General features: G+C 37.9%; 1 protein-coding gene across 6 annotated transcripts in view; it reads left to right on the plus strand.

The window, feature by feature from the left end:
* Window positions 1–25,715, plus strand: part of SGCD (sarcoglycan delta) — a 1,338,077-nt gene that overhangs the window by 862,942 nt on the left and 449,420 nt on the right. For 4 of the 6 annotated variants that reach the window (XM_072630829.1, XM_072630830.1, XM_072630832.1 and 1 more), the window contains one exon: window positions 17,734–17,922. In XM_072630829.1, coding sequence (XP_072486930.1) covers window positions 17,734–17,922 — 189 coding nt within the window. Of the gene's footprint in view, window positions 1–12,312; window positions 13,018–17,733; window positions 17,923–25,715 lie in introns of those variants that run through there. The other 2 variants (XM_072630834.1, XM_072630833.1) reach the window with 2 other exon arrangements.

Genomic DNA, 25,715 nt, shown 5'->3' on the forward strand with positions numbered 1-25,715 from the left:
CCTTTACAGTAATACAGAAGTTAGAAAAGAGGAGTCTATGGGCATTTTGGTTCTGTTTTGGACATGCTGAGTTTGAGGTATCTTACAGTTGGAAATGTCTAGTTGAAGATGTGGGACTAGAAGTGAAGAGGGAGGTTAGGACTTGGTAAATAGATGCATGTGAATATCTCTCTAGGATCATCCACCTAGAGATGAAAGTTGGATCCATGGGACCCAATGAGATCAACATGTGAAAGAGGAGAGACAGATAAGAGGATTAAGAGAAAGCAATTTCAGTTGAATAATTAGTTCAAAGACAGACTACAGAAAGTTTAGAAGAGTGAGAGGAAAAGAAGTGAAAATATCAGTTGTAAATGACCTTCTCATGAAGTTTAACCACAAAAGGTACAAAAGGCAGTATGAGAGCTAGCAGGCATAGATGGATCCAATGAGAGTTTTTTTAAGATAGGAGAGATAGGGGTGTATTTGTAGGCAGTAGAGAAAAAAAAGAAAAGTAGACAAGGAGACACTGGAAATTTGTAAGAGTGAGGGTGATTAAGAGGAGAATCTGTTGGAGAAAACAGAACTTGTGCATATAAAAAGGTTTGCCTTGGGAGAAAGAAGAATTTCCCCTCCTTGGTTTCTTAACTCTTCCTTTGGATCCCAGTATCTAACACAGTGTCTGCCACATATTAAGTAATTAATATAAATGCTTGGGTTTTTTTTTTTTAAGTACTTGTGGTTTGTCCTTCTTTGTCGAAGAAGACCATGCCAACACATGACTCGCACTTGACTTTGTTTTGAGTGAGGGAGGGCTATTTTAAGTACTTGATATAAATACAAATTAATATACTATATATTTTATGTATATAGTAATATACATACTACATATATATGCCATATATACTATAAACATATACACATACTGATATAATATAAAGTATTAAATATAGATACAATTTTTAAGTACTTAATGTAAATAAAAATGACTGATGAACTATTTTAAGATTATATTGTATGCCTCTTCATTTTGATTACAACTGAACGTGAACCTGGAAGCAATGTTTATGGGCAGAGAAATCATTAAAAATGAAATAAAAACAAACTTGAGTTGGAAGGAACCCAGGAGTCCACTGAGTCCAACTTCTCACCCAATGCAATGAATCTCTCCTACAATATACCTGGCAGATGGTCACTTAACATCTACTTGAATACCCTTAGTAACAAAGTTTAATACTTCATAGGACATGTGTTCCTTTGATGGGCAGCTCTAATTATTAAAAGTCCTTCTTTACACAGATCTGAAAACTGCTTCCCTACAACTTCTAAATATGGGTCCTCTGGAATCACATAGAATAAATTTTTTTCTCATGAGAATCTCTCAAATATTTAAAGACAGTTTGTTCAGCCTAAATACCCTCTTTACTGGGCAAACCATCCAGAGTTCCTTTCATTAAACATCATAGGAAATGACAGCCTGCTCATTGTCATCAGGATGTTCACCAGTTTGCCAAGGTCCCTCTTAAAATGTAATGACCATAATGAAGCACAATAATCCAGATGTGGTCTGACTAGTTTAGTTTACAGTGGGATTATTATTTTCTAGATTCTGGATACTACACAGAATCTCCAAGATCACAGGATCATCCACGATCATAGATTTAGAACAGGAAGAGACCTCAGGAGTCAGTTATTCCAACTTTCTTATTTTACAGGTGAGGAAACAGAGTCCCAGGGTGATTACGTGATTAATCAAGGGTCATACAGTTAATAAGTGTCAGACCTGGAATTTCAACCCTGATTCTCCAACTTCACAGTCTGATTTTTCTCTCTTTATTAAAGAACCTAATAGATACCTTTGCTTTTACTTATCCAGTTTGGCTTTCCTCTTACCTGCCTCAAATTTATAAGCAGTAGTCGGTTCCTTCTACACCTCATTCTTTTGTGCTAGCTAAAGCCTTGGGGAAAGGATGCTGCAGCACCAGGGTGTCACTTTCCCCTTACCTATGTAATAGATGGGGTCACTGCCTTGTAGAAGAGAAGCTATAGGTGATATTGTACCTCGTCCTACGTCTGAGGCAAGATATACATCTTGTATGATTGGTTGCTTCTGGAATAGTTTGAGATCATGGTTTTAATGGAGCTTAGGCAGCATACCACTATGTGTGCGTACAATTGTGTTTATTTGGGGATAAAGCAGTAGCAACTATTAAAGGAAGCACAATTCACTGATAAAAACCACATTGCTTGGGATTAGAAACTCACTCCTGGCTCAATCCCTTTTCCTCTTATGGGCGATGGTATCAGATTCTCTCAATGCTCTGCCTTCCAAATCACAACTTTCTGTATAGCTAGAAACTGTGCCTAGATTTCCAGGATGTCAGTGTTCAGTCACTGAATCTGCCTTTATTGAGGTCATAGTAAAAATTGGACCTTGGTTCCCTTCTCTATGCAAATGATTTGACACCATACTGCTCTACTGAATGTGACTGGGGTTATAATCCTGGAAACCTATAACTATATCAGATCTAATGAAGCAGAGACTGAGCAGGGGGGAAAAACTAAGGCTCAACATTGTTTTAGATATAATTTGTTTCAAACCCTAAACCCTAACCCTAATCCTAAATGCTCTCCGGGTCTATATCCTTCACTTTCCTCTTACTTTCATATTATTCTAGCTATTTCTCTATTTCTCTGCCTCATTCCTTCTTTTTTTTTCATTATTTTCCCTCTATCTTTTCATCTACCACTTATTTTCCTAGGATCCTAGGATCCTAGTAGCTTTCACTACTAATTACATGTATCTAGAGTTAGGGTGTGAACAAAACTTCTCTGCCCATAGGACTGGCAAGAATCTTGACTATGGAATTATAGAATTGTTTTAATTAATTTTTAAATAAAAAAATATATTATGTCCCTCCCACCACTCACCCCATTGTGAAAAAAGAAAGGAAAGGAAAATCAAATATGTTGTAACACAGATGCATACATAGTCAAGCAAAACAAATTCCCTCATTGGCTACCTTCAAAAAATGCATGTCTCACCTGAATTCAATCATCTCTTTATCAGGGGGTGGATTTTATATTGATGATCAGTACTCTGGAATTCTTAAAGTTGGAATTTCAAGAGGTCATCTAGTTTTTCTCATTGCTTTAAGGTAAAACCCCACTAACATCTCTAAGACATCTGGGACCCTGCTTTGTCAGCATCTGTCCACAACTCTTCCTTATTAGCTAGGAGAAAAGAGAAGCTGTTGGTTACAGAAATGAATGGAATATATCCTTAATTACAACATTTCCTCTAACTACCAATCCAGATGTTGAGATTTCAAATTACAAACCTTCAATGTAACCAGTAGTATTGATGTGGCTAGCTCATTTCATCATGTCCTAATTAGAGATTGCTGGCCTTGAAGGCATGGGTAACATAAGTGGTTGTATCCTACTTCTGCCTCTCAATCCCTGTATGACCATGGGCAAACTACTTAACCTTAATTTCATTTTCTTCATCTGTAAACTGAAAGAGTTGAACTAGAGATGATCTTAAGGTCCCTTTTCATCAATAATACTCTGATTCCATGGATGCAGTGGTTCCCTAGACATCATATGAGATAGGACTGGAGTAGTTTGAAGACTTAAGCAGAGATGCACAAAAGAATCATAATGGTCAGTAAATGCTTATAACAGTCAGCTTTTAATATGTGTAACTCAAGCAAAGGAAAGCTTGGGCAGATGCCTGGGGTAGACAATAAAGGGATGAGGCAACAAAGCAAGAACACTGCGGTACTAGTCAACACCTCCATATCAGGATAAAAAGAAGGGAATACCATAGAGAACTAGATGATGCAGGTGATTGAGGGTCATGATAGGATCTAGCATGGACATGTCTTATTGTTTTCCCATCTTGGATATCACAGGGAGGGAGCACTACAGATTGGCCTAGATCCATTCCCCTATCACTCCCCACACCCACCCTTAAGCAAGGGCTATGGAAGCTCCCAGTTAAGAGGAAATAATCCAAAGGACCTTAGATTTAGAACATGAAGAGCCTTTAAGAGGTCATCTAGTACAGATATGGAACTGAGTCCCAAAGAGTTAAAATGACTTGTCCATTAAGAACACAGGTCATAAGAGTCAGAGATGACATTTGAACAAAAATTCTCTGACACCAATCCAATGTACTTTCTACTGTCTTTACTGCCTTCCTTGTGGCAAGAAATAGGCTGAGACCAGACCAAAGATAGCCTACCATAATAAAGACTAAAACTGAAAAAAAAAAACTAGATTTATGCTTTTTATTTTTTCCTTTTAAACTATTATATTGGCATCATGAAAACTATGTATGATAAGTTAACTACTTGTGTTCTAGTCTGGTTCAAACACTGGTTGACCTTAGGCAGGTCATTCCATCTAGTTATCACATCTAATATTTTATGAGTAATTCTCAGTGTCATTCTATTAAAAAGAGACCGGCGTACACCAATAAAATCACAGGCACAATTTGGAAGGAAGGAAGGAAGGAAGGAAGGAAGGAAGGAAGGAAGGAAGGAAGGAAGGAAGGAAGGAAGGAAGGAAGGAAGGAAGGAAGGGAGGGAGGGAGGGAGGGAGGGAGGGAGGAAGGAAGGAAGGGAGGAAGGAAGGGAGGGAGAGGAAGGGAGGGAGGGAGGGAGGGAAGAGAAGGGAAGGGAAGGGGAGGGAAGGGAAGGGAAGGGGAGGGAAGGGAAGGGAAGGGGAGGGAAGGGAAGGGAAGGACACTGGAATGGTTTTGGAGTTATCTTTCCAGTGATGAGCATAGCTTTGTGTTAATTCATTTGTATTCTTATCTTATCCCTTTATGATACCATGTTTCATTTTAAACCAATGAACTTTGGGCCAACCAGCATCAGAACTTAAAGTCAAAAGGCTAGGTCCTAATTGAAGAGATCTCAATAATGGAATATTGGCAGTCATAGCTGAGGCTAACAATTGAATATTTAGCCTTTGGGGATAAAAAGGATCTGGCCTGATTAAATGTTTTCCACAGATGCCTTGGCCATACTTCAGCAAGCTTTCTAAAAATGTAAAAAAAAAAAAAAAAAAGTGCATGTTAAATTTTTTTTAACTCTTAGCATTTTGTCAAACAAATGTTTTTCTCCCCATTCCTAAAAAGAATTGATATCCGGTGCTTCAAGGAGCTCATTCATAGTAGTGCAGATCACAACCCCTCCATGCCTTAATCACTAAGGTCATGAGTTGACGTGGCCAAAAGCTTCATCTCCTTGTAGCTAACTCTCTAGGGGCTGGACTCTACAAACTTAACTACACTGGCCATCAAACGAGAGATAAATAGTTATAGGAATCATAGATTTTGAGCTGAAAGGGACTGCAAAGGCCATGTTGTTCAATTTCTTCCACTGCTGATATCATATTTGAAGCCTTTCCACCTTCCTCATCCACATAGCTAACATATAGCACATTTTACTTTATCATGTACTTTCTTCTCAACAAACCCATAAGCTAGGCAGACCTTATGTTATTGCCCCCATTTTAAAGATGAAAGTGCTAGCTTCAGAAAGGTAGATTCACTCAAAACACTTGTAACATCAACTCCCACTGAAGTATGAGGTTTGGTTTTTCAGGAAGGATGTTGTGCTTTGTCTTGCTTATTGCTGAGGGACTCAAACTCTGGCTAATAAAATACTGAGCTCAACACAGTGTACTTGCTTAAGGGGAATATTAGAAGATATTAGGGAGAAGAACAGTTTCAAGAGATGCATGGTATGAACCTGTCAATGACTAATGAAGTTCATAAATGAACAAACAAACATGAGGGAAAGCTGGCCCCCAATCATATCTCTTGACTTCCAGTGATTGTAACCCTGGACATGTTCAGAGTGGATTCATCTTGCTGAGATCATTCTCTCTTTGGTTGAGGTGAGGTACTTTATCTCACTCCAGTCAAAGATCTCTTTTTTGTTGCTCAGTTATTTCAGTTGTTATTTTCTGACTCTGACCCAATTTGGGGTTTTCTTGGCAGAGATGCTACAGTGATTTGCCACTTCCTTCTCCTACTTATTTTACAGTTGAGGAAACTGAGGCAAACAAGGTTAAGTAACTTGTCCAGGGTCATACAGCTAGCAAGTGTCTGGGACCAGCTTTGAACTCAGGCAGATACTTCAGGCCCTGTACTCTATCTACTATGACACCGAGCTGCCCCAAGATCTCCTTTACAATGATTCTTTCTTTGGTCTCTTCTAATCCGTATAATTTCCCTGACTTTTCTGTCTCATTTTGCTTAGATAAATAGGTTTATCCATAGTCTTAATGTGTAAGTCTTTTGTATAAGCATCATTTGGTAGAAGACAGGGCTGCTAGGTGGTGCAGTGGATAGAGCACCAGTGCAGGAGTCAGGAGGACCTGAGTTCAAATCTCACCTCAGACACTTGACACTCACTAGCTATGTGACCTTGGGCAAGTCACTTAACCCCAATTGCCTCATCCTGGGTCATCTCCAGTCATCCTGATGAATATCTGGTCACTGGATTCAGATGACTCTGGAGGAGAAGTGAGACTGGTGACCTGCACAGTCCTCCCTCACTCAAAAAAACAAAGTCAAGTGTAAGTCATGTCATTATTTTTCCAATGGCATGGTCTTGATCAACGAAGGACAAACACACACATTTGGTAGAAGGCAGCTAAGCTGGTAATTTTAAGTTAACTATTACATTGTTCTTGAGAATGATCAAGGAAAGTGGTATGTCTACTGACCCTACCAAAGTATTGTACCGATAGGCTTACATATATTTTTGGTGTTGTGGATAGACTTAATTTTAGCATTGTATTCCCTCTTAGAGATTATAGAGAAAGGGAAATGATCTAGCCATTTCCTTCTTCTTTGGAGAGTAATGGGCCAGATCCCAGATCAGTTATTTATGAAGGTAATTTTGATATTTTTAGAAAACACACAGATATACCTTGCATGATGTTTATAACACATCTTCAGACCCCAAGTTCAGTTTTTTCTTCTTTTATTCCATCAATAATTAAAAGTGAAGTATACCAGGTTGTACGACTGCACCCTCACGGTGCCCTAAACATGGAACAGATCATGAATTTCACATGAATCTCACTAATCTTTGTCATTGCAATTTCAGGAAATACTTCAAATTACATAGAACTTGCTGATTTGCAGTTAGAGGATATTTCTCACTTGAAGCTTTCCGTGCCAGTGAAATCAAAGGTCAATTTTTAAAAAATGCTTATGTCTTCTGCTTCATCAAAGGCTAAGTTCTGTTAGTTTGTCTTCTAGTTCCCTCAATGAATCTGTGACTTTGATGATGAAGACATTCTCTCTGATAACAATAATCCTAAACCATCTAGGTCTTCCCATTCTATGAGACTCTTGTCCGCCTTCTCAAATAAATCTACCATAAGGTGTTCACCCAATATACTAGGGTCTCTTCCTGAATTCTCTTATACTATGCAGTTACCGATGCAATGTTTTACCTTGTGAACATCCCATCATTTTTCTATTCCCATCATTTATTCTGTTCCTCCTACATCATCCCTTCTTTGAACTGTGCCACAGACTACTCATTTCTCCCTGATCCTTGGCATCAATTCTTTACTGCCTATGACATTCCATGATCCCATAACATCACTGGTGCAAGAATTTGGTGTTGAAAGATGGGCTTTTACTTCTGAGAGAAAGTAAGCTCCTTGAGGATATGAAGAATAGTATTTTTGTCTGAATCCTGAGTGCTAAGAGCACAATCTGGCATAAAGTAGGTGCCTAATAAATGCTGGCTAATTGTTTCAAAGCACAATTCAGAAAACTGATGCATGGCACATGTGACAACTCTCTCTTTACTCGGATACTTGATTAATTACAGCTCTTCATTCCTTGACCATTACAGATAGAAGAGCTTACTATACTAAATGTTTTTTTCCCCCTGAAGAAAAATGTTGGTCCTTCTATCAAAACGGAAAGTGATAATGGGTTCATTACAGCCTCTATGTGCTGCCAAACAATAGAAATCCCAAACTAATGCCTTTTATAAATGTCTGGAATCAAACAACCCCTGAAGCCATTTGGGTCTAGATTCCCTTTGCCAGCATTTAAATTGGAAATAGATGCAGAAATTAACATGGTTAATGAAAGATTACTCATGTGCCCAGATGTCCAAAAAATGACTCAGATACAATAGCCTCTAGAAAAAGCAGAGTAAAGGCATGGGCAAGGGCTTACTTAACTCAAGCCCAGCATTGGTGTTATTTGCTTATGATTTTTTTTAGAGTTACATATTCATACTAAGGGAATTTATATGATTTGTGCAGGCTATTACAACATACAACAAATAAGACTGTTAAAGCCTGCTAGCCTATTTTAAATGACTGCTTTGGGTAACTGGAGAGTCGCAGCTTGGTGTTCCTTAAGCCAATTTATTTCTGTTTCTATGTTTTAAAGTATATTCTTTACGCCCAGCAAGACTAACAAATCATTTCAGTTTTTTTCCTATCCAATCAGGTTGTGGAACCTACTTTATAAACAAGTAATATCCCATTGGGGTGCCTTCAACTGTTCTTTCATTGCCAACATGATCAAGTCCAAACACTTTAGCCTAGGATTCATGGTCTTTAAATGTGACCACAACCTGCTTTTCCAACCTTAATAAAATCAACTCAACAAACATGGATTAAAGCTGTACCATGTGCAAGGCACTGGACCAGTCTCTGGAAATAAAAAGACCAAAATGAGACAATCCTCATTCTCAAAGAGATTCCATTCTACTTATTTCTCATGGATCCTGCAGGAGTCCTCTGTTATAGCCATGCTAGTCATTCACTGTCTCCCATCTGCTTTTTGTGGTTCCTCTAAGACTTTGCTGACATTCTTTTACCTATTGTGAATGATAGAGGCAGAATTAGGAATTCACTGGATCCAGTTGGAACATGCTCATGAGAGCTGATTGGTACATCTTCAGTGTGATCACTTACACTTTGGAAATACCTTTTACTTACTAGCAATCATCTTCAAATTAGCGTTTTATTTATTATCTTGTTGGATTCTGGACTTAAGAAAGTTATAGGGGAACATTAAACTTCTTTACCAGCTATAACACTGATTTCAATACAGTAATATGCAATTCAATAAGAATAATTGGAAAGTTTCACACCTGGGTTCAAAATCAATCAATGAAATATGAGAGTCATGATTAGACAGCAGTTCGTCTGAAAACATGTGGGGTTTTGAGTGGATTGTAACTTGTGTTGCACCACTATGTAAAGTATCAGGCAAAAACAGAAACAACAGTTAATGGGAATTTAGTTTGTATTAATTAATAAAGGCATAGGTTCCAGGAACAAGGATGCAATGGCCTCCTCTACTCTTCCTCAATCCTTTCACTTCTCAGGTATTAGGTTCACTTTTGGAAGCCATTATTTATAAAAAGTATTGCCAAGGGATGGATAGATAGTGCAGTGAATAAAGCACTGAATTTAGAGTTAGGAATACCAGAGTTGAATTCAAATCAAGCCTCAAACACTTACTAGCTTTTTGATCCTTTAAATGCTACCTGCCTTGGTTTCCTCTTCTTTGAAATGTGGATAGTATTATCATGTACCTCTCAAGGTTGTGAGGATCAAATGAGATAATATTTATAAAGCACTTAGCCTGCTGCATAGTAGGTGCTTTATAAATGTTAGCTAGTATCACTGTTACCACCAGCACCAGCAACACCACCACCACCACCAACTACTACTAACTACTACTACTACTGCTACTACTACTACTACTACTACTACTACTACTACTACTACTACTACTACCATTAGATAAAAATAAACTTTCAGAGGAATATTGTCAAGGTTAATGAAGGTCCTTTAGCTCATAAAATATGATGATCAGTTGAAAGGGGAATATTTAGCCTGGAGAAGAGAAAGTTTAGGGGCAATGTGATAAATACATTCAAAGATTTAAAGGGCTGTCATATAGGAAAGGGACATGACTTGTTCTGTTAAATCCTACTAATTTGAAACACTACTTATTTTGAACTAATTAGCTAAACGAGTCACTAGTTTACCTAGTGTTTAACACTGGTTAACTGGTAACCAGTGCCTACTTAATTAGTACTTAATATTAATTACTAGTTAATATTAGTTACTAATTAAACACTACTAGTTTAAAACTAGCAGCATGGGTAGAATTATAAAGCGCTAAATGTAGGATTCATGTCAAGACCCTCCTAACAATTAGAGCTTTCTCAAAGAAGAATTGGCTTCCTCTGGAGCTGGCATAGTCTGCCTCCTGGGAGGTCTTCAAGTAGAGGATGGATGAGCGGATGTGGGACATGTTGTAACCATTCCTATTCAAATATTGGTTGAAATAAATGGACTGAGGTTTCTCCCTGCCAACTCTGAAATTCTGTGAGCCTATGATATTGAATGTTGTCTCTCCTCCTCTACAAATGCTAGCTACCATTCCATGTCCTGCTCAAGCCAACCTCCTTCATGGGACCTTCATCAACTATCTAAGCTTGAGTACTTTCTGAATTAGCCATTTTTTACCTATCTTATATTGTTTTATGGTATTAAATATCTGAGTCTGTGTTGTTCAATAGATAAAATGCTAGATTTGTAATTGTTTATTGTGACCTTAGGGGCCTTATTTCACCTCTCTGGGCCTCAGTCTCCTTGTCTTTAAAATGAGTAGGCTGGGCCAAATCAACAACCCTGTAATTTTTCTGTGGGTGTGCCTCAACTCCTTAGGAAGTTTTGAATGTCTTTTTTTTTTTAAATGTGGATTCTTTTTTATTGAATCTCTTTTGGGGGGGGGGGCGGGGGAGGTAAGGCAATTGGGGTTAAGTGACTTGCCCAAAGTGGCACAGCTAGTGAGTGTCAAGTGTCTGAGGCCATATTTGAACTCAGGTCCTCCTGACTCCAGGGCTGGTGCTCTATTCGTTGCATCACCTAGCTGCCCCTTGAATGTCTTTAAATGCAATGGATATGCCTTCCATTTCTCAATATCCTTCTCTCTCCATATCGAACACATAGTAGATATTCAAGTAATGCTTGACTTGAATAAAAAATAAGATTTGACCTCAATTGAATCCAAAGAAAGATGCAATATTCCCTAACACTTATTTGTGAAACAAAATATTATATTTGGATGTATCATACTAAGAACAAACTAATCACTCATCAAAGGAAAATTTCATCAAATTTCCTAACAGCCAATTGTCTGGACTTCTTTGCACTCTGCAGAGTCTGCTTCATAATCTAATTATTTACGTATGTGTCCTGGCCTCTGTCTTTATCTGCTCGTCCCCCAAAACTATCGACCCGCTTAGACAGACAGACAGACAGACAGACAGACAGACACACACACACACACACACACACACACACACACACACACACACACACACACACACTGCAGTAAGCTCCTTGAGGGGAGGCATTTAACTGATTTTTATGTTTTATCTCCAACCCCTACCATAGGACTTGTCACAGTATAGATTCTTAAGAATGCTTGCTGAATTAAATTGAATTGGCTTTCCAGAGGCATGCCAGTGGGTACCTATTCTCATACCCACCTTATTGTAGTGTCGATCATGGCTCATTAAATTTCCCCCCAAAATCATCAGGAAATTTTATGACAGTAGTTTGTTTCAAGACATCATTATTGAATTTTTTTTATCATTCCCTGAAAACATTCTTGCTCAGTAAATTGATAGTGCAAACACGATTACTGTTTGCCAGATATACTCCTAACTTAGGAGAAAAGAATAAGAAGTCATGTTTTTAAACAAAAAGCATATAACTGGGGGAAAAAGCTACTAATAGTGTTGTGGATGGCATAGACTGATTTAGTGTCATAGGTGCTGAGGAGAGAGGTTTTCCATAGCCTTCATGATCTTTCCCCATTCCTGGTTCACATACTCTCTACCCACCCACCCCCAATGACCTTGTTTATGTTCTGTGTGTATTTTGTACTGATTTGTTTGTCTCTGCTGTATACCTCCAGAATAATGTAAGCTTTCAAAGGACAGAAATTCTTAGTTTTACCTTTATCTCCAGAGTTTAGTACTATGCCTGGCACATAGTAGGTCCTTACTAAAAGTTTCTGAATTGAAACTCTATGTCTTGAGTTTTAGAATCCTGGAATCTTACACTCCATGGATAATAATTCATATGAACCTGAAGAGCTAAACTATTGTGTTCTGGGAATCATATGAGGTTTAGGGGACTCAGGATGAAAAATACGGACACACTGGGTCCTGCCGAATGAATTCGACTGAATTGGAATGAATTCAAGACGTCTTCCAGCCAAAGTAAAACAAAGTTTATTAAAGGTTTCCTATATTGGGTTGACTCTTAAGGAGCCTAGCCATTTGTGGTGCTTGTATTGATGAGGGGGTCAGATAGAATCTCAGCTAGACAGAGTTGGAGCTGGATTCAATCTGAGCTCCTTCATGGAGGTGAAATTGAATTTATATGCAGAAAGTCAGTGGGAAAGATCTAGAGGTGGTCTAGTAGTCTGGGAGGAGAGTCTAAGGAGGATCTTGATGGGACTGGGGTAACTAGTGATGTAATCAAAGGTGGGACACAGCTGGAGGCAATTGGAAGGTATCAGACAATGGAGGGATTGGTTGGGAAGTAGGTGGGGCAATCCTGAGGTAACACAATGGAGGGCCAGGCTAGTTTAAGGGTAACAGATTTGAGTATGAAAGATAAGGTTAAGTGGGAAGATTCAAGAGGAGTTCAAGGAGGTTCCCAGAGTCTGTACCCCATCAAAACCATGTATGCCACATATTTTCTTACTAAAAACTAAAGGGGAAAAGAACCAAGATAATTACATCAATATTGGCAGTTAGCAAGATGCTGATGATCTGGGGGAGAAGAGTCACAACAAAATGGTGACAACAAAAACCTATTCTATAGAATTATAGAATAGTAGATCTGAAGACATCCGAGGACAACGAGCCTCATTTTACTGATACTAAGACCCAGAGAAGTTTAATGACTTGCCTAAGGTCATGTAAGAAGTAAGTGTTGGAGGTTAGTAACTTTTGGGTTTGGTTTTGAGACTGCATGTCCCTATCTTCTAAAGGCTAGAAATTCAGAGGCCACTCATGGGTCCAATATCACTACTAATCCACATAGGAGTTTCAACCTGCTCTATTTCTGATCTAGACTGGTTCAGCTCTCCTTAATCAACCTGGTTCATACTTTCTCTTACTCCTAGGATACACCATAATGTAACAATATAGATAGCAAATTGGTTTAAAGTACCACACCTCCAACCTCCTGAACCTACCAGCTTCAGCCTCCCCAATAAACAGGGATTGTAGGCATGTACCAACCACCACACACACTGGCTGACATTACAACTTTAAAAGTGATAGCGATAGAGGACAATATCTGCCAAAAGACAAAAAAACCTCACTAATAGCATCTTGAAACTTCCCTCCCCTGTTGAGAGCAGGGTATTCCCTGGAGAAAGGCTGCTAGGGCTGGGCCAGGCATCTTCCATCAGTCCCAGAACAACTAACCACTTCTATCTATACCAGGACAAGGCATCTTCCGCTGCTTGTCCAATTTCCAAATGAAATGTAGAGAATCTTTCAATGCAAAGAAGATAAACCTTTCCCTTCAACTTCAGGTTTCCAATCTCCTTACTCTACCTGTCCTTTGAGGGTAAAGGAGTGTCACCCTTTACTCAATGATGAACACCCTCACACCTGATCATACCCTTCACATCCTAGTAACTCTAAACTCCTGTAGATCATCACCAAAACCCCATTCCTCACTCCCTGATCCCTGATTCCTCATTCCCATTCTTTTCAACCTTCCCCACCACAAAGTTTCATCCTGACTCCACCCAACCCTTCTACACTGTGATTCCAGTCCCTTACACTTGCAATCTAGAAATCACTCACTGCCTCTGCCCCACCATATCTGAGCTGTTGCCATGACCTTTTGATTTCACCCTTGCGACATGCTTAAAGAATATGAATTTTGAAATAATGCTTTCCTTTATTACAGCAGTGTTCTCTGAATCCAGAAATCTATAAACCTCAACCTTTACAAGAATAAGGCTTAAGCAATTCTCTTCCATAATTCCACCTCACCCTATATACCAGCTCCCACTCTGCCCAGTGTTATATGTGCTGCTTAGCTCCCACTCCTTGGCCTTCTTCATGTACCAAAGTGTTCCCTCCACCCCCTCTGTGAAATTGAAAGTTTCACAAAAAAGAATGTAGCTGTTAGTCTTGGAAAGAAAGAGGGCAGGAAAGAGAAAAACCAAGTAAATATTACTTTAAGGAATATAATAATAGTTTTACTGAAATGGTTTGAGAATAGGCAGCTGCGTCCAGAGATAAATGCAAATCAACCATAATCAACAGAAATGTCTTTGGAGTTCATCAGCCAATCAATAAGCATATATTAAAATCTACTTAAATGTCCCTTGCACTGAACCAAATGCTAGAAGATGCAATATACTTAGCAATCTAGTAAGGGAGAGAAGTAGTACATATATGAAAAAAGAGGGCAAGAGAACTGACTAAAGAAGGCAATATGGTAGAGGGGACAGATGATCTGGAGCCAGAGAACCTAGGTTCAAATTTGCTAACTTATGCTAACTACTGAGCTCTGACTTGTCCTAACCTATTGAACACTCAGTGATCCAGTGGCACTCACCTCCTGGTTGTTCCTCCCACTAAATACTTCATGTGCTGCCTGGATATTATCAGTACCTATCATCAACTAAATTTCCATCTTCTACAAGACAGCCTTTCCCAGTCCTCCTCCATCTTAGTGACTTCCCTCTAAGACTATTTCCAGCTTCCTCTGTGCATAATTGTTTGTATGTTGCCTCTCTTTCCTTAGACTGTGATTTCCTTATATCTTTTACCTTTTTTTGCCTTTCTTTGTATCCTCAGTGCTTATCACAGTTAGCACACATTTAATAAATGTTAGTTGACTGACAGAACATAAGATATTTGCAGTGAAGAAATGTAGAATGAATCAGGAAAGAAATGTTGGATCCAGATTGTAGAGGACTTTAAATGTCAAAAGAGAAGTTTTTATTTGATCTTAGAGGTAATAAGCAGGGATCTACCCATTAAGGTCAGAGATCTGTGTTTTAGCAATATTAATTTTGACTCTGTGGGGAAGACAAATTGGAGAAGGAAGAGACCTAAACCAGGGAGATCAATTAGGAGGCTTACTGCAATAGCCCAAGCAAAAGGGAAAGAGGACCTGAATCAGGATAATGACCATGTGAATGGAAAAGAAGGATGTGGTATGGAAGTAGATGGCTAGCACTTGTCAACTAATTGAGTATGTGGTATGAAGGTGAGTGAGGTGAGGTTGACTACAAGACACTGAGCCTGCATGACTAAAATAATGGCGATGCCTTTGACAGAAAGAGGGAGTTCTGAAGGAGGAAGAAAGTGGAGGAGTCAAGAACAACTCTAAGACAGAAAATCTTTACGAGTGTAAGGGTGGACAGAAGTAGGGAAGCTTGAAAAAGGGTTGGTTTGGGAGTAAAGATAAAATATTTTGTTGTGAATATGATAAATTACCTACTTGACATAAAGCTTGAAATGTTCAATAAGTAGCCTCTAGAAATATGTCAAATTTGTTTCTTTTTTAACAAAGATTCTGATATGCTTTTTTATTCCCACACCTATAACTGTTGTTCTTTAGAGAAAAGTCTAGTGGAACAGTTGATGTTAGGTATCCTTTCATTAGCTTCTACATTTTCATTGTTCTTTTTGTTAGAAGATATATCACAAATGCAATGTACGTATAAGAGATTATCACTCTCATGCTGAAAAGTTTATTGATAAAAGGTGTGTATCCTTTTGCCTCAAATATGCCTTGCAACGACTTTTCATTGCATCCATTCTTTTCAGACGTGTCTGATGAGTGTCCGTCATGTTTAGCTATCCATGAGAGAACTAAGCATTTTGATTTTGTGAATCAGCATAAAAAAGATGTAAGAATCAGCACAGAGAATGTGCAGAGGGAGGCTTGGGTTACAGTTTCAGCTCTCCTGCTTTTTATCACTATTGGGACCAGCCCCTCCTCTTCTCTGATGCTCAGTTTCCTCCCTACCAGAAATGGAAGTTCCCATCAATACTAAGTTCCCTTCAAAGTTGGATCCTCTATGAATCTACTAAAATGGGAACTTAGGGAAGAAAATCTACCTTGACACCCACTTCCCTCTTTGTTATGAAGGTAGATTAAACATGCAGTCCACATTCCATGGCTAGAATCCTGTACTGGAAACCATCACTGAGTTTAAGTTGGCACAAGAAAGAAAAGAGTTGTTCTTTTCAGGCACCCAAACTTACCCTCCAGTTTTCTTTCTACTTCTGAGTGACTTTTTTTCCCTCTTAATATATAAGGCCCATGGATGATGTTGCCTTTGTGTTTATGCCTATACAAGAGAGGCCCACAAAGGAAGTGCAACAGATGGAACAACGGCAGTGAAGGTTTTTGTTTGTTGTAAAGCTGTCTGTTGTTTGGCACAGCTAGAACCCTTGGATTCTGAAGCTGGAGTTTGTATGGAAATGAACAAAGCTAAGAACGTTTCTTTTCCAGCTGCCTTTGTAGCCATGGAGAAAGACTGTGTTTGAGATCCTTATGATTTTTTAATGAAGAAATTCTCTGAGAAGTCTCATCATATCCCCCAAATGATCCGCTGAACTTAACTCCTTCTGCCCAACTAATTTAAAATATCACTTTCAGGACTTTGTTAGATCCCTAAGTATTTCACTAGCAAAGACCAGGAACAGCATGGTACAATGGAAGCTACAGTTAGCTGTGGAGTCAGTGGATATCACTTCAGATACTGCCTCTGGCACTACTTACCTAGGAGACATAGAACAAACCCCAGAGCGTCATTTTCCTTATCATTCTAATGACTTTGGACTGGAAGGTCTCTGATTCCTTATGCCTTCTAAATGCATCTAAAATCCCATGATTCCATGGAACTTTTGAGTAAAAAGCAAAACAAAACAATTGCCTTGAGAATGATGTTCCAGGGAAATTCACACTTACATTCCCCTTCCCTAGACTCTAAGGGTGGGCTAGGTGGCTCAGTAGATAGAGCTCTGGGCTTATCTTCCTGAGTTCAAATCTGACCTCAGATGTTTACTAGCTATGTGACCCTGGGTAGGTCACGTAACCCTGTTTGCCTCAGTTTCCTCGCCTGTAAAATGAGCTGGAGAGGGAAATGACAAATCACTCTAGTATCTTTGCATAGAAAATCCGAAATGGAGTGATGAAGAGTAGGACAAGACTGAAACAGCTGAACAACAACAATATTCTATATTTCTTTGTGGATATATATATATATATATACATATATGTATGTATGTATGTATATGTATATACATATTCTATATCTTTGTATCTATCTATCCATATATATATATATATACATTCTATGTCTCTATGTGTATATCTATATATACATTCTATAACTCTCTGTGTGTGCATATTTATATTTGGTCCATGGAGTCATGGAGAGATGGACATGACTGATAGACTAAGAACAACCACAACAACACTAACAACATTGCCTTAAGCCAGGCCAGAGGAGTTGGTAGAGTCCAAAAGCAACTGAGATTTTTTAGAATCACCCAAAGGGATAAGAACTCCAAGACAACAGCCAGCAATAGCTTTGCACTAGTTGACTTTTCCTGCAGTTTAATGTGTATATGCCTCCTCTCTCTCTCTCTCTTCTCTTGTTAATTCCAGATGCCTCAGGAACAGTATACTCACAACAGAAACAATATGCAGAGCTCTGAAGGACCCCAGGTATACAAAGTAGGGATTTATGGCTGGCGGAAGAGATGCCTCTATTTCTTTGTTCTTCTCCTAATGATTTTAATCCTGGTGAATTTGGCTATGACCATCTGGATTCTCAAGGTCATGAACTTCACAATTGTAAGTAAAATAACCCAAGTTTTCTAAGCTACTATGTGTGTTTTTCTAGGTGTGATGGGGAATGAGGGTTGGGGAAGATTGATGATAATATAGAAGGTGGGGAGGATTATAGTAAAGTAATATCCATTGGGTTTATGATTTAAAATATCTGATAACTTGGTACTTGGCTTCAAAGGCATTTCATTCTCAGTTAAAAATGGATCACTTCTTGACCTTTGGGCAAAGAGCAAGGGTAGATTAAACAGGAATCTAATTTTGTCAACTTTCCACTCCCAAGAGCTGATTATTTAGTTTATATATTTTCCAGTTCACAGACTTGTCATCTTCTCTTTCTCCCTCCTGCTACTTCCCTTTCAACCATTTCACTGTTCATTAGTTCTTCTACTAAGTGGGCAGGGGGAAAATATAGGAGAATGATATTTGAGCCATTAAATAGCTCCACTTTTAAGCAGCTATGCAAAAGGTTTGGTGGGATAAGAAGGTTGAAGCTATTGACTAAAATGAGCCTTTAGGGATTATCTGTGAATTTCAATTGTCCTTGCATTCCTAGTATCCCATTCCTGTGGATAATTGAGAGTCCCTTTTGCTTCCAGGAGAGCAATCCTCTCTACTCTTGCATGATTTAGACTGAAATGAGAATAGGATATTCATGTTTCATTTTGCAGGGATCTGTGCATACTCTTCCTTGAAGTATTTCTGGTGATTTGCACATAGACAGTAGCAACTGCTCAGGCTGAACATTAACTTGCTCAGACTTGAGATACAGGAAAATGTGACAGAAGGATGGGGTTAGGGAGAAATAGTTGATGAGTGTTTCTCTTTGGGGTTATATCGTATTATTTCCTCAAGGGAAGGTGTTTATACTGGCAAAATAAGGAGTTCCACGTATTGATTAGGGGATAGATGTAATATATTCATGCACTAAGAATGTGTTCCCATCATTCTCCATCTCCCATGGTAAGTGAGTAGATTAGCAGAGAAAAATGTCTACTTTTTCATTTAAAAAGGAGAATATCTATAATGGAAAGGAATGAGTGTCATGACATAGGAACATAATGTGAGAAACCCCAGTAGGAACATATATTTGACCCTTTTGGGGTTGTAAAAGTAACATTGCCCATTCTCATTTATGGATACTTTCATTAGGGCCTCTATGAACTAAGGTTAATGGTACTTTCCAAAGCAACTAAATGGCTCATTTTTTAATTTTGATTATTGCAGTCCAGAAAGTTCTAGTAAGAATCAACTTCTGTTTTCATAGATTTTCTCTCTGAATAAAGAACCAGATTCTCTCCTCTTGGGAAGGGTGTACAGGTTAATTTTTTTTTCAATTATATGGGTTCAAGGTGACAGGTCCTTGAACACTCTGATGATCAGCATTATGTTTAGAAAACCTAGGCTTCCCATAATCTGAAACAATTGAGGCTCTGGAGTTTGGACATTGTGTGAAAATTGAATTCTGATTTAGCCAAAGACATTGGCTTGCAAGATTCTGTCATTCATTAATATCCAGTAGATAGAATATTCTACCGATATGGCTTATAGCCTGCATTTCCTCCAGAAGGTTTAATAGCAGGATATAAATGTATATAAGATGATAATTCATTCACAGTATATATGTGTTCAGGGAGCAATAAGGCATTAAAGAAATAATCTATAAGAAATTAGCTATTGCCAGCAGTTAACTAAAGTGAATGCCAAAGTTGAGGGTGCTTAAAGCTTTACCAAACCAGTGGCTTACTGAGATGAGGATAACACCATTATTAGCAATAATTGGTGCTTTACAGTGGCAATAAATTTGAACAAATAGAGCTCAAGTGTTGGAAAATTGGTCTTGTCTTGCTGGTTAACATCTGATTTTTCAATCAATCACAATGTAAAGCATGTCCCTTTAGAATTATAATTCAAGCGTGCAAATAGTAAATTTCCTTGAACAGGAAGATCTAAAAGTAAGATTTTATGTATTAACTTTGCATTTTTAGGAGGAATCTGAGAGATGATTGTGCAGTTGAGTTCAGGTGTGTGCATGTTAGTGTGTGCAGGCATGTATTTTCTCTCACAAACCTGTCACTGATTCAGAGGCAGGGAGTTTCCTTTGTGTAAATAGGATGCTTGAAAAGTCTGAATAGAGGAAATGACTGCAGAGTCAAATTACATATTGCATGGTAAAGGCCTGTGGCAGCCCTGCTAAGGATTTAGTAAGCTGGATTTCCACTTTGGTCCAGGAGAATAACACTTATTTCCAAAGATGCTGCCAAAAGATGCCCTCCCCCAACATTGACATCCAAACAAATAGCTAAGTTTGTTTGTCACAATTGGAAGATAAATGGTGACATTTTTCTCTATACTCAGTGTAGGTGTAGGGTACAAGTGTATGTAATTGACAATGGGTGCTAGTCTAAAATTAATTAGTTAATTGATTGGTATGAAAGGGTCACTATAAGTAGACCCATATGATTATATAAAATAAAAACTGTACAAACTAATGTATCTTAGTTTGTGACACTTTGACCTCTTACAAGGTAAACTCATCAGCTCAATTGTGAAGCAGGCAAACATTGTCCTTAGCAATCCATCTCCTGTCTGCCATCCTCTGATAAACAAAACTGAGTGAAGATGATTTAGGTTTATTATTTTAATATATTACTTCCCAAGCTCATAAATTTCACCTCTGATGGTTACTAACTACATAACTTTGAACAAGTAATTTGACCTTCCTGGGTCTCATATTCCACACCTGTAGAATAAGGAGTTTGGACTAGGTGGCCTGGGAAGTTCCTACCTTTGCTAATCTGAAAAAGTGACAATTTGAGGACAGCCAGGGTTTAAATATGGTAAATGACCAGTGGGATACATATTTTGGAGTAGAAAGCTTTTGGCACTCCTCAAATCAAAGTACACAAATCAAAGCCCACTCCGAGCATGTATTAGCATAGTTTGACTCATGGAATTCTATGGCCTCTATCTTAAATGCTATTTAACATAGAGGAGCGTTGATTTTATACAGTATCGATCAAAACACCAAGCACTTATAAAATGTCTATTTGTGATTTGGTAGGTTATAGTCTAACCTAAATGCATGAAAAACCACAGACTCTTAGAGATAAAAGAGATTTTGTAAATCATTTCATGGGGAAGAAACTGAGACCAAAGAGAAGTGATTTATCAAAGATCCTTCGGATAGTGAGTGAACAGAAGCCCTGGTGCTTATCCCAGTGTCTGGCACAGAGTAACCATTTAATAAATGCTTACTGACTTGTTAATTTGACTTCTGACTACCAGCCCAGTGTGCTTTCCATTATGCTTATTAAGATTTCAAATAATAATAAAGATCAACCCATCCCTTGTGGAGGGGGGAGGCTCATAGGTTTTACATCTTGCACATAGTTTGGGACTTCTTCAATGAATCAGTTATACTAATATTTTTCCTCCTTAAAATAAATGTTTTTTTGTTATAGAGAATGGTTCCCTTGAAAGGGGAGAGGTAGAGACACTAAGGATAACTATGATGATGCAAAAGGAAATATCAAGAAAAACACTCTAAAATATTTCAAATCAAACTAGAATTTGGTATAGATCTATAATATGATATATAAAATTTATTCTTAACTTCTACCTGACAGCTGTAGGAAATGTATGTTGTTACAGGATTTTCTTGTGTATATTTTGTTTATTCATAATTGTTTGCCTGTTTTCTCTCCCATTAGACTCTAAGTTCTTTGATCAGAGGAAATTTTTTTGCCTTTCTTTGTACACTCATCACTTAGCACAGTGCCTGGTGCACAGTAAATGTTTAATAAATGCTTATTGTTGACTTACTGAATATATATGTTTGTGTATACGTGCATAATATGGTTTGAATTTATGGAGTTATTTTTCCAAATTATTATGCATTTGCACTCTGTAAATTTGTAATGAAAGTTACAGAAAGACAGTGTACTTTGAAACAAGAGAATTCAAAAAGGAACTGAAGAGCTGATTAAAGGAAAAAAAGCAAGACCAGAGCCTCAAACATCTTTTTGTTTTGTCACTGTGAGTTCAACTCGATATAGTTAAATTTACTCGACTTTCTTATCATGTCAACCCACTAGTTTGATTTTCCATACCTATTTAAGTATTTTAAACTCTTCATGACCACATATGATACTTCTGAATGAAATTAAAAAGTATTAAAATAAATGAATAGTAACATATGCTTTTTCACAATTCATAATAAAATATTAGCTTTTTGCTCAGAGATTTCAATCATAAATGAAATGAGTGCTTAATGTTGATTATGAAAGATATTTTTAATACAAACGCTCCCTCTTGTGTATAAACTACCTGCTACATTTTAATTACATGAAACAAGAAGGGCACCATTAGGCAGCAGAGAGAGATTAGAATCAGGAGAATTAATCTTAGCTAATAGACAGGATTTCTCAATAATGACTTGAAATGATACCATTTGCTTTAATTACGTTTTTCATTTAAAAATCCCAATGAATGCAGTGTGACTGAACCACACCTTCTCCTTTGTTGATCATTTATCTAGGATATCCTTGAGAGATCAGAGATTTTATTTAAGGGAAAAAAAAGCAATTGCAAACTTCCACAACCCAGTTCCATTCTACTGGCTTAAAACCTGTTTAGTTATTCAGTTCAAATTCATTGTCTTTTAAAATTGTTATAATGTCATTGTTTCAAGAGGCATAAAAATTATAATCAAAGGGAGGAAAACCCCATAACAAATAACTTTATTTCTCAGAGCAGCTGAGGAGTATTTTTTTTATTTTAATTTGCCACTGTGTTTTAATTTGAATATATATTGTCTCTTTTCAAGGATGCTAAACTTTACAGTCTTTAGGAAGTTCTATAGCCATAGCATGAATGTTGGAAGGTATTAGTTACCCCGAAAACTGTGTAACCTGGAATGACTCTAAGTCTAGGGTTCATGGAATAATCGTCTTGCCTTTGAACTTTCTTGCATGCCCACTGTAATATGCAGGGAAGAAATATCTCTTGCTAGTATTAGTTTCCATATACCAAGAGACTTTCTTAAGTCATCCCACATTGAAAATACAGGATGAATGTTTGAAAAAGTCACTCTGCAAATATGGTCCTCTTTATATTTACACATGAATGCTCACATACTGAATTTTCAGATAACTTGAGCCACCCCACAGTGAAGCAACAGTTCAGAGATGTCAGAAGTCAGCTTCTCTGCTTTCATTTGGTCATTTAAGCAGCTATGGGAGAGAGAGAGAGTTGAGGCAGAACAGTCAATGGAAGAAGATTTGCATTTGGTATTCCAGGGCCAAGACTTGAATTCTGGCAACATTTCACAAGCAAGGATTAGGATTGGGGTTATTAGTGAAAGTAATTCTAAACTTGGAAAAATGGATACCAAACCTGTTTTTAATAGTTACCAGCCAGTTGAACGTAACACTGTGATTCTTTGAGCCTCTGTTTCCTCATATACAAAATATTGTCAGCGGCAGTTACCCATGAGGGCCATCATGAGTATCAAAGAAGAAAATGCATATGAAAGTATATTTACTATATACATGTCAGTTCTGATTGATTCATTTTAACCTATGTGGCTTTGGGTAGTTTTTTGTCATTTCTCTGAGGCTTAATTTTCTCATTTGTAAAAACATATTCAGTGTTCTCTAAGGTCTTTAGCAAATCTTGATCCTACATCCTGAGAAATGTCTATTTTATGATGATATGGGAGAGAGTAAACAAGAGTCACTTAACACTACAGATGAGTGAGTTTTATTCTTTTAGATCATGTGGATTAAATTATAGGAAGAATATCAAAGATGAGGAGACTTCAAATCAATTGAGAGCAATATGATGTCTTGGATAGAATGGAAGCCATGAGACCTGGGTTCTGTTCCAATTTCACCACTCAATCACAATGAGACTTAGGTCAAATGCCTCTTTGGACCTCAATGCCTGAAGGGATTAGATTTAAAAAGGTTGGGCAAGTGGCACACTACCTTAGTTGCATTTCTTATGAAATGAGAAGTTTGGATTATATGGTTTCTAAGGTCTATTCCAGTCCTAACATTATTGGTTACTTCTAAATTCTTCCTGGATTAGGTACAAGACGTGAAATTTTATTCTTCTCCCCAGGCTTTCATTAAAGGGCATAGCTTCCTTTGTATATTTTCCTGGACCCCAGAGTTCATGCCATTTCTCTCCAATTTTGTTCAATTCAACAAACATTTATTAAGCAGTCTTCAACTTCAGAACACAGAGCTACTGAATGGATCCATGGAGCAGTAGATTGCCAAATCCTATACATCAATAAAGGCAATGTCAGTTTCATCAGCTAGTATACATATATCATACCAATTTGTATGTGCTGGGGACACGGAGATGAAAATGAAACTCCTGTGACCTCTAGGCATTTACATTGAAGGCAGAGACAACATGAAACTAATACAAGCATATACATGATATATACAAAATGAATACAAGGTAATTTTGGAAAGGTATACATTAAGAGATAGAGCATCCAGAAAGACTTCACATGGAAGAAGGCACTTGAGCAGAGACTTGGAGGAAATCAGGGATTCCAAGAATTGGAGATGGAGATGGAGTATATTTCAGGAATGATTGACTAGCAGTGCAAAATCACAGGGATGGAGTGTCTAATGTAGACCAGCATGGCTAAATTGTACAGTGTAATGAGAGGAGTACCATGCAAGAAGACTGGAAAGGTAACAAGAGGTCGTTATGGAGATCTTTAAATGTCAAAGAAAGATGTCTATATTTGGTTCAAGTGGCAAATGGGAGATGCTAGGTTTTGTTGAGCAGGAGGTGACATGATCAGACCTGCCTAGGCATCAGAGAGGGTGGTACTCACAGGAATCAGGGCAGATATTGAGTCTCTTGTCCTGTCTGACCCTCAAGGAAAGGGTTAGCAGATTCCCAGGGTTAGGCTATAGAAAGAAGCTATATGTTTGAGGTATCTGTCCTCAAACATTTTAGCTCATTTCTGCATAAGGACTCATTCCAAGGTTGAGTAGGTTATCTCCTCCAGGAGGAGGGAGCACAGGTCTTTCTTTGCCTGGTAGCCAATGTGGAGTGGAAGGAGCAGCAGAGCAACCAACCAGTACCTGGTTCAGCCTGACATTCACTAACAGATTCAGTTCATTTGTATAATTTTATCCATATTGTTCGAATGCCAAGCATATGCTTGCCTAAAAGATTATTTTATGGAGAAATCACACAGAACAAGTGCTCACATCATGGCCAGAAGAATCAATACAAGGTTTCTCTTAAGAATTTTGGAATTGATTGCATGACATGAGAGACAGAACCACCTAGCATGGCATGCTCTCATCAGAGAAGGTACTGAACTCTATGAGCAAAGCAGAATTGAAGTAACTCAGAAGAAACATGAGATGTGTGAATTTAGAGAACCCACCCCAAATGTTCACATGGACCGTTTGTGCCTGATTGGTGGTAGAACACTCCAAGTTGTGTTAGTCTAATCAGCCGCAGTCAGACACCTTGTAATTTGACTGTAACATAGTGATGTAATTTTGGTCCTCTTCAAGAATGAAAGGCAACAAAAATAAAATTTAGCATATAATTTTAGATGTGGTCAATGCATCTTGAAAGGGGTAAAAAATGGCATCTGGAAACTAAAAGTTTCCCCAAAACTGGAAGGGACAGCTAACTCATTGGATGAAATCATCCATATCCAAAAAGGTCTTGAGAGGATAGATCATTGAACTGAATCTAATCAAATAAAAGATTAATAGGGATAAAAGTGAAGTCTTATACTTAGGTTAAAA

This window comes from Notamacropus eugenii, chromosome 1, assembly GCF_028372415.1.
Source record: "Notamacropus eugenii isolate mMacEug1 chromosome 1, mMacEug1.pri_v2, whole genome shotgun sequence".
In the NCBI taxonomy this organism is placed as follows: Eukaryota; Metazoa; Chordata; class Mammalia; order Diprotodontia; family Macropodidae; genus Notamacropus; species Notamacropus eugenii.